Here is an 18711-nt window from a genome sequence, read left to right on the forward strand (position 1 = left end):
CCCAGGCTGGAGTGCAGTGGCCGGATCTCAGCTCACTGCAAGCTCCGCCTCCCGGGTTCACGCCATTCTCCGGCCTCAGCCTCCCGAGTAGCTGGGACTACAGGCGCTGCCACCTCGCCCGGCTATTTTTTGTATTTCTTAGTAGAGACGGGGTTTCACCGTGTTAGCCAGGATGGTCTCGATCTCCTGACCTCGTGATCTGCCCATCTCGGCCTCCCAAAGTGCTGGGATTACAGGCTTGAGCCACCGCGCCCGGCCGGCCTGAGCTACCTTAATCTCTTGTCGGAATTATTGCGGTAGTCTCGGGTAGGATGTCCCTAGTTCTGTGTTTACCCTCCAATAATCTATTCTCAGTACAGCAGCCAGAGCGATCCTTAGAAAAGAAAACCACATCACGTTATTCCTCTGCTCAAAACTCCATGATTATCTCCGCTTCATTCAGGATAAAAGCCAAAATCCTTTCAGCAGCTCCCATGATTGGTGCCCCAACACCCTGTCATTTTCTCTCTGACTTCAAACCCTGGCCTTTTCTCCCTCAGTCACTCCATTCCAGCTACGTGGGTTCTGCTTGCTCCTTAAACACTGGAGGCACATTCCTACCTTGTGATCTTTGTGGTGGCTGTTTCCTCTCTCTGGGGAGCCCTTCCTGCAGATGTCTACATGGCTAATGCCACTTCCAGATATTTATTCAAATATCACCTTCTCAATGAGACCTACGCTGGCCATCCTATTTTAAATAGGTACCCACCCCCCCATATGTATTTCTGATCCTCCTCACTAGGTTCTACCTTTTTCCCTCCATGGTTTTTAACAGTTGACATGCTATATAATTTAATTATTTATTATAATTATTTCTCTGGGTCTCTCTTCCCCTGTGATGGTTAATTTTATGTGTCAACTTGACTGGGCCCTGGGATGTCCAGATATTTGGATGAGTATTATTCTGGGTGTTTTTGGATGAGATTAACATTTAAATAAGTAGACTGAGTAAAGTAGATTGTGCTTCCTAATCAGTTGGAGTGCCTCATCCAAACAGTTGGAGGTCTGAATAGAACAAAAGTCTGACCCTCTCTTAAGTAAGAGAGAATTTTTACTGACAGCCTTCGAGCTGGGACATTGGGTGTTTTTTTGTTTGTTTGTTTGTTTTGTTTTTCCCCTGCCTTTGGACTCGAATTGAAAGATCATTGGCTCTTCCTGGATCTCCAGCCTGCCAGCCTTCAGACTTAGACTGAAACTTACACCATTGGCTCTCCTGGGTCTCCAGCCAACTGACTGCAGATCTTGAGACTTGCCAGTCTCCATAATCACAGCAAATTCCTTGCCATAAATAAATAAATAAATAAACAAATCCTATTTGTTGTGTTTCCCTGGAGAACCCTGACTAATACATGCCCGTCGCCACTTAAACAAAAGAGGGCAGGGACATCAGAGTACTGTCTGTGTTGTTTACTGCTGTACCCCAGAACCTGGACCAGCTCTGGCACATAAAAGTCACAAGTATATATTTGTTGAATAAATGAAGAAACAAATGAACCAGCAGGTAACAAAATAACTCTCTTTACACATAATAGTGAGCAAAATTCCTCTCATTTTATTACACAGTCATGATTTATAAGCTTTACATCTAAGAACTGAGTCAAAAATCAAAGAATGGTCCTTCCAGCACATGCCTTATAGAAAGAAGTTCTGGTTGTACATCACATTTTATGCTGGATTTACACACACCATTAGCCACACTTTTCCTTTGGGGTCAATGTCAAAATCCAGGCTTAGCAGTCTACAAGCAATGATAAGACTTGGAGTCCATGAGATTTATGGCATATGGAGCTATGGGACTCCTCTGGACTTGGCAGTGGCCAAAAATCTTGGACAACAAAGAAGCATCTCAGCTCAAGCCTTGAAGATGAAAGGTCATTGGCCATGAGTGTGCACTGCAAAAGAAAAAGCCTGCAATTTAGTGGCTTTTTTCCTTAAAAAGCCTGCTTTTTCACACAAGTGTAGGTGCATGAAAGAGGAAGCAAGAAAATACAGAGAAAGGACAGGAAAGAGACTGTAACTGTCAATGGTGGGAGTTGTTAGAAGTGGGGACAGGGCTGGCCAAAAAATGACCTGCAGAAAAGACAGCAACAGAGGACAGAATCCCAGTGCAGCGGGGGATGGCTATGCCAGCAGCCCACCCAGAGATGATTATAGCTTCCGAAAGCAACTGCTGTGCGTGTGTGTGTGTGTGTGTGTGTGTGTGGTAAGTGAAGGAAAACAGGCTGCTTTACTTCTGATAAATGCCCTTGAAAGCATCTCTATGGTTATAAGTCAGACAACCAGAGAGGAAGGGGCAAATGAATACACAGTGGACAGCCCAGCAGGCCTCCATGAAACCCTGAAGCTACCCCGCAGGCCTCTTACAGCAGCATTTCTCTGGGTCTGTTCACAGAATACCAGTTCCTTAGAAAACTGTGGGTGAAATTAAAAGCTCCATGGATCAAAAAGCTTGAAAAGTATCAGGTTAAGCAAAGTTAAGTAAGTTTCTTTAGTACCTTGTTCAGTATTCTGAAGTGAATCTATACTTAGAGGTACTAAGTTTCTTTAGTACCTTCTTCAGTATTCTGAAGTGAATTGTGGGCCTCCAAAAGTGGGTGCGCCATATGCAGAATCCTCCCAACCCTGTTGACTAGGAAGCACAGCTCATGTTGAGCTACTCACCAAATGGGCTAGTGCTCTATGGGATGCATTGCTCTGTTTTCTCTTTTTTTTGTTGTGTGTGTGTGTGTGTCTGTGTGTGTGTGTGTGTGTGTAGAGATGCGGTTTCACTCTATTGCCGAGGCGGGTCTCAAACTCCTGGGTTGAAGCTATCTGCCCACTTCAGCCTCCCAAAGTGCTGAGATTATAGGCGTGAGCCACCACGCCCCGCTGTTTGCTCCTAAGAATAACAAACAATGGAATCTTAGGAAGATGATGTTACCCTTAAAGGACAAAGCACATTTCAGATTAAGGATCATTGGAGCTAAGTATCCCTGGCTTGGTACAATAATGGCTCATCTACCCTGTGGGATATATTAACACTCAGGGGAGTTAGTGAAATTCTTTGCATCTGCTGAGTTTGAGGTGGAAACTGTAGGTTTACATCCTTTCAGCCACATTCTACATAAATTAATCTCAGATGAAAAGATCTGGCCCTCTCTCTATCATGGACCACTTACAAAGGGAGAGACAATGACCCAGCAAATTCAATTGACTGGGCTGGGAACTTTCAATTGGTGGATTGGATAGTTTGAGATTTATCATTAGAAAGTAGAAAGAACAGATGAAAACCAATCAGCATGGTACTTGGCATATAGTCAATGTCTGTCTGAAATTGGTGGGTTCTTGCTGACTTCAAGAATGAAGCTGCGGACCCTCGTGGTGAGTGTTACAGCTCTTATAGGTAACTTGTCTGGAGTTGTTCATTCCTTCCGGTGGATTCATGCTCTCTCTGGCCTCAGGAGTGAAACTGTAGACCTTCGCAGTGAGTGTTACAGTTCATAAAGGCAGCATGGACCCAAAGAGTAAGCAGCAGCAAGATTTATTGTAAAAGTGAAAGACCAAAGCTTCCACACCGTGTAAAAGTACTCCAAGTGCGTTACTGCTATTGGTTCAGGCAGCCTGCTTTTATTCCCTTATCTGACCCCACCCACATCCTGCTGATTGGTTCATTTTACAGAGAGCTGATTGGTCCGTTTTGACAGGATGCCGATTGGTGCATTTACAAACCTTGAGCTAGACACAGAGTGCTGATTGATGCATTTACAACCCTTTAGCCAGACACAAAAGTTCTCCAAGTCCCCACTAGATTAGCTAGACACAGAGCACTGAGTGGTGCTTTTACAAACCTTGAGCTAGACACAGGGTACTGATTGGTGCGTTTACAATCCTTTAGCTAGACACAGAGTGTTAGAAAAGTTCTCCAAGTGCCCACTAGATTAGCTAGACACAGAGCACTGATGGGTGCAGTTACAAACCTTGAGCTAGACACAGGGTGCTGATTGGTGCATTTACAAACCTTAAGCTAGACATAAAACTTCTCCAAGTCCCCACCCGACTCGGAAGCCCAGCTGGCTTCCCCTAATGGACCCCTGGCAGCCAGTCCTGCTCCACGCACCCGCACTCCTCCGCCCTTGGGTGGTCTATGGGACCCAGTGCCGAGGAGGAGGGGGCCGTGCCCTGGGAGGCTCAGGCCACGCGGGAGCCCACCAGGGGAGCAGGGGAGGTCTTGGGCATGGCGGGCTGCAGGTCCAGAGCACTGCCCCATGGGGAGGTGGCTGAGGCCTGGTGAGAATTTGAGTGTGGCGCGGGCGGGCTGGCAGTGCTGGGGGACCAGGCCCGGGTGTTAAGCCCCTCACTGCCCGGGGCGCTGGCGCCAGCTGGCCGCTCCAAGTGTGGGACCCCGGAGCCCGTGCCCACCCAGAACTCACGCTAGCCCGCCAGCGCCACACGCAGCCCTGGTTCCTGCCTGCACCTCTCCCTCCACACCTCCCCCCAAACAGGGAGACAGCTCCGGCCTTGGCCAGCCCAGAGAGGGGCTCCCACAGTGCAGCAACAGGCTGAAGGCCTCCTCAAGTGCAGCCAGAGTGGACACCGAGGCCAAGGAGGCACCGAGAGTGACCAAGGGCTGCTAGCACATTGTCACCTCTCAAATGCACATCAAATGTTGACAGAATGAAAAATGAATTGCCGTTGAGAAAAATTTTTTCTTACTATATCAGAGAACTAATTTCTGATCACTGTACATTGTCATAGATTTATAAAGCTGGTGAATTCAAATGGTTTCAGCAGTTTTCTCCAATTTTTGTCCCTAGGGATTACTAGTGAATTCCCTCTGGGTTTAAGTAAAGCACAAGTGAGACCTTCTGCTCCTTGGCTTTTATGTGCAGAATCTCACAAAGTGAAATTATAGGTGATTATAAAATTCATCACTGTCAGAAGCCAGATGATACCTCCCAGATAGGGTAAGAGTTGGTATCTTCTCAGCTGAACCAGTAAGCTGTAATAAGAACAAAATACAAAATGAGATTCTTCTTAGCCACCTGATCTGTTCTCTTATACTTATTGTAGACAACTAGGTTAAGCTTTGGTTTTCAACTTAATTTTCTCTCCAAAACATCTGGTTTCTCTCTGCAGCAATTTTGTATGTCGCTATTTGTCATTGCCTGGTATTGATCCACTGTTTCCTTCCTGGATCTCAGTTCAGCTAATCCCATGCCCCTGCCATGAATCCAGCATTTTCTGGAACTCATGTTGTCAAGTCCCTTTATACAAGGGAAATACACTAGAGCCTCCTCTGTCTCCCATATTCGTTAGTTAGCTGCACACTGATGCATGAATGGAAAAGATATGTTTTCTCTGACTGGACCGTTAGCTTTTTGCACTACCAGTCAAGTATCTTATCAAAACAACTATAATGAAAACTATAAATCTCAACCTGAGGGAACAGTTAATGTGAACAGTTTTCTTGTTTGTTTATTTTGTTCTGTTTTTATGGTCTCCCAAGCCCTGGTGTTGCATTAAGATTCAGGATATGAGCTATTGTGAGGCTAGTGTAACATCGCGGGTCCTTGTGTTAAACGTTTACATTTCCATTCAACTTGACTTTTCCTCTCACATAACCTATCCTTCGGAAAAGTGTCAAACATTGACAGCATAGAGAAAATTGTGGCCCACACGTCATGTCAACAGAACTGTGTTCTTGTTCTGATGTGTAACTTGTAGGTTTTAAAGTGAGCACACCCTCAAATTCTGCAGCACAAAATCTAGAAATGATGAGAGATGGGAATCACATCTGTGAACAGTGGCAAAGACAAAGAATAGTAAGTGGGAAGTGACCAAAAAAAAAAGTCTACTGTTCATTGTGTCAGTGGCCCCAAAATCCTAGAGAAAGCTTTGAATGATTCTGACAAGTTAAAATATATTGATAATGACAGTGTAGATTATTATCTATCTGAAGGGTACAAAAATGGCTTCAGAGAAGGCTTTTTAGCCTATGATTTGCCGAACACTTTTGCAGAAAAGACATCGTATTAAAAATGCCCAATTTGCAACTGCAAGTGTATTGTTCTACCTTTATAGAGCAGTAGAACAATCTCATGTCAAACTTCAGTGCTGCCCCGGAGGTCTTATCTAAGTAGTTCTATGTCCCAGGCTCCAGATCTCTTCCTTTCTAGTTCTTCTGAAGATGTCAGTAAAGGGGCATCATAATGATGATCCTGGGCCCCCATGAAAAATTAAATTAAATTATAGATGGGAGCCTGTCATTATTATTATCTGTTTTCCTGTGTGACTAAAATAGCTTGGTTTTGTTTGTTTGTTTGTTTGTTTTTTTGAGATGAAGTCTTGCTCTGTTGCCCAGGCTGGAGTGCAGTGGCACGATCTCAGCTCACTGCAAGCCCCGCCTCCTGGGTTCACACCTGCGTCAGCCTCACGAGTAGCTGGGACTACAAGTGCCCGCCACCACGCCTGGCTAATTTTTCTGTATTTTTAGTAGAGGTGGGGTTTCACTGTGTTAGCCAGGATGGTCTCTATCTCCTAACCTTGTGATCCACCCGCCTTGGCCTCCCAACATGCTGTGTTTACAGGTGTGAGCCACCACACCCGGCCAGCTTGCTTTAAAAACAAAAACTATTACTGAAAAAAAAAATGTGCCAATGAGGTTGTTGAAAGATTAGCATTAAAAATTAAAGTAGGGGCTGGGCACAGTGGCTCACACCTGTAATCCCAGCACTTTGAGAGGCCGAAGCAGGTGGATCATTTGAGGTCAGGAGTTTGAAACCAGCCTGGTCAACATGGTGAAACCCCGTCTCTACTAAAAATACAAAAATTAGCTGGTCATGGTGGCACACGCCTGTAATCCCAGCAAGAATTGCTTGAACCTGGTGGGTGGAGGTTGCAGTGAGCCGAGATCACACCATTGCACTCCAGCCTGGGTGACAGAGTGAGACTCCATCTCAAAAAAAAAAAAAAAAAAAAAAATTAAAGTAGAAGTTTATGCATGTTAAAAAGCTTGTCTCTGAGATACCAAGACAATGTAACTATCCAAAGCAATGCATCCTCTGGAAGACCAAGTCACCAGGTTTCATATTCTTGAAGAATGATCTTTAAAGAATATAAGCAAATATAGCTTGGGCACGGTGGCTCATGCCTGTAATCCCAGCACTTTGAGAGACTGGGGTGGGAGGATTGCTTGAGCCCAGGAGTTCAAGACCAGCCTGGGCACAACATAGGGAGACCTGGACTCCTCAAAAAAATCAAAAACTTAGCCAGGGCTGGTGGCACATACCTGTGGTTCCAGCTACCTGGGAGGGTGAAGCTGGAGGATCTCTTGAACCCGGGAGGTTGAGGCTGCAGTGAGCCAAGATTGCACCACTGCACTCCAACCTAGGTGACAGAGTGAGACCCTGTCACAAATAAATAAATAAAAACATAAGCAAATATAGTATATAAGGAACATAAAGTTTAGCAATCCTAAAATAAGGAACATATATGAACTATCAAGTCTTATAAAGATGTAAAAATATTTCCCAAGGAATCTATTATTATTCAATATAATGGCAACTGTTGTAAAATCATGTACACGATGAGTGGTGCTCACTAGGTTTTGCAAACATTTTAGATTGTTTAAATTGTACAAGTGTTTTTGAAAGTGTCTCCATGGACGTATTCTGAAATCTCCAAAATGTTCCTGGACAGTAAAAAATTTTTATTTAATGAGACTCAACAAGAAGGGAACTAGCCTAAGGAAACACCTACAATTGCAGCGAAGCAAAAGTTAACTCAATTGAACATTTCTGATTTGTAAACAATTGCTTCTGACTTTAAATGGTGAAAATAATTGCTTCAATTATTAGAATGTGTCCAAATATATATATGTGTGTGTCCAATATATATATACATATATATATATTTTATTATTTTTTTATTTTTTTTTGGAGACAGAGTCTCACTCTGTCACCCAGGCTGGAGTGCAGTGGCACGATCTCGTCTCACTGCAACCCCCACCTCCCGGGTTCAAGCGATTCTCCTGCCTCAGCCTCCCGAAATACTGTTCCTGAGTTGGATAACCTTTGCTTGAGAAAACTTTATTCTTCTTCACCTGGGTAATTTATTCTGGCAACTTCTGAATGTGTTTTCCTAAAGCTTCTTCCCTAATTGGAAGGAGGTTTAATATTTTTTGACACATGCAAACTTAACAGCCCCTATGTGAAATATTTTCTACTTTTGAAGGTGTGAAACTGGTTAAAATGTTTTAAAACTTTTCCCTTAATTGCAAAGGAAATATATGTACATGTTAGAAGACTTAGAATATATAGATAAGCCAATAAAATTAAAGTTCTATGTTGACACTTTTTGATGTATATCTTTCCATATATTTTCTGTGCCATGCACTCACACACATACACACATGCATCCAAATGAAATAAACTGGTGAAACTTTGCACAAAAATACGTAAGCGAAAGTAATAATGATTGGTATTTGGTAGTGTGGTTTACTAATGCATACTGCTTGATATGAGCTTTCTTGGAATTTTAAATGTAGGTGGAACCCAAACCTTTTTTAAATTTTACTTTAATGCTATTAAGTTTGTTTGAGTTGTAGTGGTAATGCAGATGTCAGTACCTTGAAATCATTCCTTCTCAAATGAGAGAGTTCTCACAGTACATGCCAGGAATGTATTGATGGGATTTTATTTGTATGCTTGTTTGTTTTCATGGAACTGTTTGAATTAAACTCTTAGAATCATTCTTGATAGTTTGAATCGCCATTACTTAAAAAGTAATTATTATTATTTCTGAAAATATTTCCAATAATTACATCTACACTTGATCTTAACCAAAAGGCCGAGAAGCAATGAATAATTACATCTACAGGAAAAAAAAAACGAACACCAACTTTTAGCACTGCTTTTTTTCCATGTGGTGGAATGCAGAATGTTTATTGTTTACTTATATTTTATATCTATTTTTTTGGTGTTTCACAAAGAGCATATATTGGTTTTTATAATCAGAAAAAGAATTTCATTACAAAGAAGTAACATGACTGAACCATTTTCTACCTGATACAGAACTACATGAGAACCATGGGTTCCAGAAATAACAGGCCTATTTTGTTTTACTCAATGATACATCTTTGAGGTCAAACTCCCAGAGTTTGTGCCGTCTCTTACAAAACAGCATGAGTGGGAATTTGGTTTTCCTTTTTGGGTAAAGTTTCTACAAAGCTTGCTGATAAAACTCATTTTACTTTTGCAAAACAATTCCCTTACTTTGGGAGCTAAACGGAGATGAAGCTGATAACGGGACTCAGTGCTTCAACTTTAAAGCAGAAGCTAGGGTCATAAAGACATGGAGTCCTAAAATACTCTTCCAAAGTACAGTCGCATCCAGCTAAGATAACCCTTGGAAACGTTTGCGGAAAACATGCAGTTTGTTCATGCATCTCTTCCATGTTGGCCATTTCCACCTTCTTCTGTCAAAGCCACAGAAACTAGGGGAAGGCCAGGGAGCATGTTCAGCTCATCTTCACATGAATTCTGAGAAATTGTTGAGAATCAAAGAAACCTTAGTGAGACATTAACAAAAAGTAATCTGAGTGACATCTATGTAAAAGTCATTGCAAAGCACACTAGCTGCTAGACATATCCGGGGAGCTACCACCAATGCACTCCCTTGACAGAAAACCAGGACACCTCTTAGATGAGCTCCTTCTTTAGTGGAAAACCCTTATGTAATTTTAATTGACATCAATGCAAATCAGCCTGTACTGAATGAGTGTGCCTAATATATGCTTAATACTGAAACAGGTTGAAGTACCTCTCAGAGACCCCCCATTGACTTTTTGTCTGACATCCCACACAACCAGCTTTGATGGAAGTCACACCATCACTCTGATGTTCTCTTCTATTTTTTATTCCAGCCTTGAAAGTCAGGATGAACTGGTGAAGATAAGACTTCTTTAAAGTACAGGAGAAGTCTATTGGCACAGAATAAAAGCAGTAATGTTTATTAGAGTTGTGCAAATAGCTGTTGTACTTAGTTCTCTCAACATTGCTTTTTTTTTAATGATGACAATTCTTCACATAATTGCCAAACTAAAGCAAAAGAAAACTTTCTCAATCTTTATGATGCTTTCATCAGATAATCAATATAAAGTATCTTCCAGAAGACTCTGTCTCCTCAGACTTTAGTTTGTTCTCGGGAAGTTAGAGATAAACAAAAATGGCCTTAATAAATCTCTCTAATGTTATAAATATACAGTTTCTGGTTTTTTTTCCCCTTGGGGCAGTGGGCCAGGTATCATCAACAATTCAGATATTCTGGCCTTTCTCAAAAATGTCATTACATTAAGAACATTGTGACTTAGCCAATTGTTGGAGAAAATTAGGATGCTTTTTAGTAGTTCTGCCATCATTAAAAATCAGCTGCCTTCTGGGGAAACTGATGCCACACCCTTGATCAGGTGTTGAATTTGAACTGAAAAGAATCCCCCAGAGAAGGAGATGTTTGCCTTCTAAGAATGAAGCTCCAGGGAGGGTATTTAAAACTGATGTTTGGCAACCATTAACGAACAAGTATGGCATAATTGTGTTTGGGGCCAGGAGTGTTTAGAGGGGTTTTTGTTTGTTCTATTGTTGAGGGTTTGGAGGGAAGGAGTTGAAGGTGTTTGCTTTCCCTGAACTGCCATTACCCCTGCATTGGTTTGATAGGGCTGCCCTAACAAAGTACCACAGACATGTAGATTAGAAACAACAGAAATTCCTCACAGTTCTGGAGGCTGGAAGTCCAGGATCAAGGTGACGGCAGGGTTGGTGTCTCCCCACGCTTCTCTTCTTGGCTTGTAGATGCTACCTTCTCCCTGTGTCTTCATGTGGTCTTCCCTCTGTGTGTGTCTGTGTCCTCATCTCCTTTTCTTATAAAGATACCAGTCAGGCCAGATGCCATAGCTCACGCCTGTAATCCCAGTACTTTGGGAGGCCGAGGCAGGCAGATCACAGTTTGAGACCAGCCTGGCCAACATGGCGAAACCCCATCTCTTCTAACAATACAAAAATTAGCTGGGTGTGGTGGTGTGTGCCTGTAATCCCAGCTACTTGGGAGGATAAGGCAGGAGAATTGCTGGAACCCGGAAGGGGGAGGTTGCAGTGAGCCGAAATCGTGCCACTGCACTCCAGCCTAGGTGACAAGAGCAAAACTCTAGCTCAAAAAAAAAAAAGAAAAAAAAAAAAGACACCAGTTGTATTGGATTGAAGCCCACCCTAATGACCTCATTTTAATGTAATCATTTATTTAAAGACCCTATCTCCAAATATGGTTGCATTCCAACCATATTTAAGATCCTTTCTCCAAATATGGTACTGAGGGTTAAGGCTTCAGCATATGAATTTGGTTGGGGGGCGGGTGGACAGAGTGCAGCCCCTAACAACTCTGATTCAAGGTCTTTTCACCAAATCCATAAGCCCTTTGCTTTGTAGTGGTCAGAAGGGAAAAAGAGGAGACAGGAAGATATTCGTGGCTTTTCCACAAAAACTGACTAGCTTCTGCAGCAAATGTTTTTGTTTTTCCCCTCCTTCAGTACGGGATAGCTAAAAAGTCCACTGGGAACCTTGAGAGCACTTTGCTTTCTCTCCCTGTATTTCTTTGTTTCCCCCAAACAGAAGGGTGCCTCCGTCTCTCAGCATATGTTAGTTAGGAAACCGCTCTCCTTGTGTTTGCATTTAAGAGATGGGAAAGAGCTAGTCAGTGAACTTGGCCAATGAGAGGCTCTGTAACTGGCAGATACCTTGGAGATCACCAGCCACCTGTTGTGCACCCACAGTATACCTGACCCTTTACCAAGCACAACACGTTCTCTCATTTACTCCTCCTAATATCCCTGTGAAGCAGGTGCTGTTGTCAACCCTAGCTTGCAGATGGGACAAGGGAATCTTGGACAAGTTTGGTAACTGATATAAAGTCCCAGAGCTGAGCATACTGTGGAGCAAGGATTTGAACCCAAGAAGTCTCCTGCTAGAACCTGTGCTCTTAATCTCTTCTTAACACCTTTCCCTAGTCGTATTGGCAGAGAAGAAACCTGTATGTAGAGAACTAACCATATTTTCCTCAGCACCCAGTATCAAGAATTGTCTCAGGGCCTCCCCAGAGACCTAGGTTCTAGCTCCAGCTCCACTAATCATTGCTAGCTGGTCTTGACATAGTAAATTAACCTCTCTGAGCTTGTATTCCATATGTAAAATAGGAGAATTGGATTATGGCCATGTTTCTCAAACTTTTAGGCTAGATCTATAAAAAGAAATACATTTTATTTGGCAACCCAGTACACACACACATGCACACACACACACACACACTTCATAGCCAAAACAAGAGTTTGATACCAAAATACCAAAATATCCATCCTTATTATATGTGAATGTCCTCTGATCTTTTCTATTCTAATCTATTTTCATGATTTTTAAATGCTAATTGTGACCTATTCTACTGGATTTGTCAAAAAGCTGTACTAGGTGACCCAGTTTAGACTCCTGGAATCCTAAAATCCTGTTAACCTATGTAGATGCCTGTTTGGAGCTTCTCATATCTTAAATGCATATTTATTTTAAACAAATGAATATCACATATTACAGGGGACAACATCCTTTTTACCTCTGGTATGAGTTAACTGCATCATGGAAATAATAATAATTACTTCTATTTATTGGGTACCTCCCATGTGCCAGGGCTTTAAAATGCAGTATCTCCTGTAGCCTGTAGGTGGTAGGTATTGTCTCTGATTTATAGATGAGGAAAGTAAGGATCTGATTAAGTAATTTGCTCAAGGCCCCGTAGGCACCAAAGTTTTTTGAACCAAGGCCATTCTAATTCCAAAGCCCTTACATTCAACCTTCTTTTCAGAGGAGGGGATATAAAGGGGTTTAGAAGGAGAGGTAAAGTCTAAAAGCTACCGCAGCTGCTCATAATTTATTTCCTAATAGTTTGCTGTCCCTGGCAGAAATGACTGTCCTCTGGGATGTGAAGTCACTGCTGCAGCAATGATTGAAATCACCTGAGAAGCTTAAACAATTCCCCCTGCCCTCACCCAGGCCACCCAAGGACCAGTTAAGTCAGAATTGCTAGGGGTTGAACCCAGGCCTCAGTGGTTTTTAAAGCCCCCAAGGTGGTTCTAATGTGTAGCCAAGGCTGGGAACCATTGCTCTGAAATCTCAGAAGTTAAAGCGTTATAAGGAGCTTTTCTATTTTACCTCCTGCAAACAAGATTTTCTAAAATACTGCTTAAAACTCTTTAACTGCTCCCACAGAGCTGAAGCATAGGGTCTTTGCTGTTTCTTTGGAGCACGCACAAAAATCTGATAAACAACCTTGTATCTGCTTTTCAACACCTGGAGAAATTAGAGAATGCTAAGGATGTAGATAAGGAGATGTTTAAAGCAACTGTGGTATTCTGGAGAATCTAGCTCCGAGATACTTCATAACTCAGCTCACGTCATTTTGTTTTTTATTTTTAATTTTTATTTATTTACATATTTTTTTCAGACAGAGTCTCACTCTGGTGCCAGGCTGGAGTACAGTGGTGAGTCACAGCTCACTGCAGTCTCAGATTCCTGGGTAATTCTAATTCTCCCAGGATTGGAGCCTCCTTAATAACTGGAACTACAGGTGCACACCACCACAGCCACCTCATTTTTAAAATTTTTTTGTAGAAGTGGGGTCTTGCTGTGTTGTCTGGGCTGGTCTTGAACTCGTGGCCCCAAGCAATGCTCCCGCCTCAGCCTCACAAAATGGTGGAATTACAGGTATGAGCCACCACACCCAGCCAGCTCATGCAATTCTGAAAGTCATTTTTGTATGGAGAAGTCAATTGTTGAATTCGCAGAATTGAGTGTGACCTGTGGCCATAGGCCAAGTGGACTGGGGACAATGTAGAATGCTAACAAAGACTAAAGTCACTATAAATATGATAAGCCTTCACATTTTCTTAAAAAGGGCCGGGCGCGGTGGCTCACGGCTGTAATCCCAGTACTTTGGGAGGCCGAGGTGGGTGGATCATTTGAGGTCAGGAGTTCAAGACCAGCCTGGCCAACCCCGCCTCTGCTAAAAATAAAATTAACTGGGCCTAGTGGCAGGCACCTGTAGTCCCAGCTACTTGGGAGGTTGAGGCAGGAGAGTCACCTGCCTTGGGAGGCGGAGGTCGCAGTGAGCCAGTATCATGCCACCGCACTCCAGCCTGGGACAGAGTGAGACTCCGTCAAAAAAAAAAAAAAAAAAAAAAAGGGCAAGGGGGCCTCGGTGAAAGATTTCCACTTTTTCACATGGATTATGGTAACTATGGTGAAACCAGGAAGCCTCTCCCAAAGCATTTTCCCACCGGAACAGGATGATGTCATTTTACTAACCTTCCAGTCTTACCCAACTTTATACCGGGGTTATTGCAGTGTGTAATCTATTTGCCATTTGAAATATAAATGATCAACACTCAATTTCACTGTCTTCCGTGAAGGAGTCTTCAAAATGGGGACTGTGCTATACTGCTGGGTTTTTTCCACATCTCAAGCCGCAGCATTAATAATGTTAAAAATATCTGCAATTTTCATACTTCAGACAGTAAAAGCACAGCATTACCATAACCAAGAACAAATGCGTGCTATTCTCAAAGATGATTATATGTTTCTTTTAGACCCCTTGACAGATGGCAAGTCCTGAATTCTCCTGCTTAGGCCAACATGGATAGAGGTGCTATGCGTCTGCTCTGCCTGTAGTAACAGCCCCCGATGTTTGATTGCTTCCAGAATGATGTGGCCACACTTCTGAAACCCATATCGGAAAAGATTCAGGAAATCCAAACATTCAGAGAGAGAAACCGGGGGAGTAACATGTTTAATCATCTTTCGGCCGTCAGCGAAAGCATCCCTGCCCTTGGATGGATAGCTGTGGTGAGTCTAGATGGAATGTTGCCTCTTCACCTCATCACACTTTTGGAGTATTTAGGAGAACTCGTAGCTTAGTTACCTTCACGCTCCTTGCACTGAAGGAAGCTTCTTCCTAGGCCGAATGCATCTGCTTTCTCCTACCCTGTTTAAAGTTCAGTGCTTTCTGTTCTGAGATACCGTAGAAAGTGTTTTTATCAACCTTTACAGAGCAACATTTGTCTCCCACTTTCAAGTCCACACGTCTCCATTGCTTATCTTCTTCTTTAAGGCATTTTCTTTCTTATCCTATTTTTTTTTCCTTCTATGCTTGGGTGACGGTCCTGTTTTCTCAGTCCCCCAAACCCGGTCCTTATGTCAAGGAGATGAATGACGCTGCCACCTTTTACACTAACAGGGTCTTAAAGGACTACAAACACAGGTACGTACCTTACTTTACTCACCAAATTTTCAGTTGATTACTTGTTAGACATTTGTCCCTAAAACTCAGTGCAGTTAACTACTGATTCCTTTTCAAGGCTCTACACTAATGTACTATAAACTTGGAAGGAAAATCTAATCTTTGCAGATAAAGTCAAGTGGAAAGTGTAATCAATTATCCAGATAATATATGTGTTTTAGAAAGTCTGCCTCAGTTCGCTTATAATGAATAAGCTCTCCCCACTTGAATGCATGTCACTATCTTATGTATTCCCACAATAATCAGAGAGCTTGGTGATGGAGCAACCCTGTATGGTGCAGAACCTTTACATGGATCAAAGTAGAGTTGGAGGGTGAGCTATAGACGAGAGGAGGAATCAGGAAATGACGTGTGAATCAAGAACAGAATGAAATGAAACAACAAACCAGAGCAGTGAGAAGGAAATCGGAGACTCAGTTAATATGAAATACAACTGGGGTGGATACAGAGACACCTGTAAGACCAGCAGCCATTCACAGCGCTGCTGAAAGTATAGATGAGTCTAAACCAAGGGGCTTTGCCTGGTGAACCAGCGTGAAAGGACCTTGCATTTGACAGCACAAGTAGTAGATCCCAGAGTAACTTAAACTGGAGTCAGAATAGAAAATAGGCCCAAACTGAAAGCTCTGACATGGCAGAGCTGAAGAAATATCCAGGAAAATGTGTCCTAAACCATTTAAGGGATATCATGAGATTCCTCCCCCTCTGATAAGGTCATGCCTTGTACTCTAAACAGTTGGCTAAATGTGATGTGGCTGGTGCCTAGGAACTAAGGGAAGGGATGAGGCAAATATAAGAGCAGCAAGGTTCTACCTGCTTCTGGCCCTGGACTCCAGCGTGGATCTCCCTCTGAGCTCTTACATGGCAGCAACAGAAGTGACCATTGGTCAGCAAATGCAGAGGCACCTGGAGACGTCTCATGTGTTGACCCAGACTGTTCAGGTGGAAGGAAATTAAAGAACCTGTATTATTGGATTATTGCTTCAATTCACGTTTTTTTTGGTTTTTTGGTTTTTTGAGGTGGAGTCTCGCCCTATTGCCAGGCTGGAGTACAGTGGCATGATCTTGGCTCACTGCAATCTCCACCTCCCAGGTTCAAGCAATTCTCCTGCCTCAACCTCCCAAGTAGCTGGGACTACAGGCATGCACCACCACGCCCAGCTAATTTTTGTATATTTAGTAGAGACAGGGTTTCACCATGTTAGCCAGGATAGTCTCAATCTCTTGACCTCGTGATCCACCCGCCTCAGCCTCCCAAAGTGTTGGGATTACAGGCATGAACCACTGTGCCTGGCCTCAATTCACCCCTTTGTTTTACTAATGCAGATGTGAAAATTAGAACCAGAGGAAAAGGGTCTACAACAATGTAAGACAAATTTTATAGGGAATATAGAAAAATTGCATAAAATATATAAATAAATACCTAGTATACTCCAGGCCATTAATTAATATTACATATTCAAAATTTTCATCAGTCTTTCTTTTGTAGATTTTTTGAATTTTAAAAACATTGAGTAGATACAAAAGAATATTTATAAAATATACATAAGGTGTAAAGGATTACAATACAAAAAAATATATATACATCCATCCCTCAGGTTAAGAAATATGTAACAATATTTTTTACTATAAAAAGCAGGTCAGGAATAGTGGCTCACACCTATAATCCCAGCACTGTGGAAGGCTGAGACAGGTGGATCACTTGAGGTCAGGAGTTCATGACCATCCTGGCCAACATGGTGAAACCCTGTCTCTACTAAAAATACAAAAATTAGCCAAGTATGGTGGCATGCACCTGTCGTCCCAGCTACTCAGGAGGCTGAGGCAGGAGAATTGCTTGAACCCGGGAGGCAGAGGTTGCAGTGAGCTGAGATTGTGCCACTGCACTCCAGCCTGGGTGACAAAGTGAGACTCCATCTCAAAAAAAAAAAAAAAAAAGCAGCTATACCCAACAATTCCATTCCTAGGTATGTTTCCAAAAGAAATGAAAACGTATGTTCACCCAAAATCTTGTACACAATATTCATTGCAGCATTATTCATAATAGCCAATAGGTGGGAACAATCCAAATGTTCATCAGCTGATGAATGAATAAATAAAATATGGTATATCTACACAATGGAATATTATTTGGCCATGAAAAAAAAAATGGAGTATTGATACTTCATTCTTTTATTCAGGCAGCAGCATGGATGAACCCTGAAAATATTGTGCTAAGTGAAAGTAGGACTGGGGAAATTTAGGGAAAACTTAAACTTTTAAAAGTTTAAGTTTTTTTTTTAAGTTTCAAGTAATTACTCCCTTTTGGGGAATAATTGCTAATGGCTATAGGGTTTCTTTTGGGGGCGACAAATATGTTCTAAAATTGATTGTGGTGGTGATGGCTCAACTCTGCTGAGCTAAACTATGGAATTGCACACTGGAAATGGCTAAAGTATATGGGATGTGAATTATATTTCAATAAAGCTATTATATTTTAAAAAACAAAAAGAAAAAACAACCATCACATTCCCCTCACATAATTTAATTGTTCCATGTTGCTTTTAGGAAGAGGAGCTTTAGCAGACAGAACTCCTAATTCCAGGGTCTTCAGTGCACCTCTTTTCCTCTTAGGGGCTCTGCCCACCCCGAGAAAACTTTGGTTAGAACAATTGTGCTCAGTGACAGACTTTTTGCATCAAGGCAATTGTGCCCAATGATACGCCTCCAAATGTTGCCGTGTTGTATTAGAGACTTTAGGAGTGCGCAGCACGCATGAGAAAGGCATCAGAAATGCAAGATGGCCTGTTCTTCTGACATAAAAATAACATTTCAGAAAAGAGCAAGTTTCAGTTGCCAAACCTGGATATCATATGACAGCATGAACATACACCCATAGTGACTTCTTTTGTTCCAGATATACAGGCACACACCTACACATGCCAGTTCAGGACAGCTCAAGCACTACCTAAGTTTCTGCCTTTTTACATTCCACCCTTGGAGACTATTTTAATTGGTATCTCAGTTCATCAGCTCCTGTCCTTCTCCCAGTCCCTCCCTGAGTATATGTTGGGGCTGTGGGTGTGAGGGGTTCTCCCCAGGTAGCAGCATAGTCAAATGGGTTGGGCTTTTCTATATACTTTTGTTCACAAAGAGGGTTCAGTATTTGCCCCTCAGTGTTAACTCTAGCAATTAAGTAGAAAATGTACTTCCAGTAGTACCAAAGACGACTCAGTTCAGCTCAGTGGACCACCTCAAGACTGTACAAGAAGCCGAAGAAACGCAGCTGGAGGTGCAAATGCATTCGTTTTACTGCTAGGAGTAGTC

The 18711-nt window shown here is 42.4% G+C and overlaps 1 protein-coding gene across 4 annotated transcripts in view; it reads left to right on the top strand.

The window, feature by feature from the left end:
- Window positions 1-18711, top strand: part of CAP2 (cyclase associated actin cytoskeleton regulatory protein 2) — a 171074-nt gene that overhangs the window by 105516 nt on the left and 46847 nt on the right. For 3 of the 4 annotated variants that reach the window (XM_025383110.1, XM_025383112.1, XM_025383111.1), the window contains 2 exons: window positions 14808-14951; window positions 15281-15366. The exons of the other annotated variant lie outside the window; for it this stretch is intronic. In XM_025383110.1, coding sequence (XP_025238895.1) covers window positions 14808-14951; window positions 15281-15366 — 230 coding nt within the window. The remainder of the gene's footprint in view (window positions 1-14807; window positions 14952-15280; window positions 15367-18711) is intronic. 4 annotated transcript variants of the gene reach the window in all.

The sequence above is a fragment of the Theropithecus gelada genome, chromosome 4, assembly GCF_003255815.1.
Source record: "Theropithecus gelada isolate Dixy chromosome 4, Tgel_1.0, whole genome shotgun sequence".
Lineage (NCBI taxonomy): Eukaryota > Metazoa > Chordata > Mammalia > Primates > Cercopithecidae > Theropithecus > Theropithecus gelada.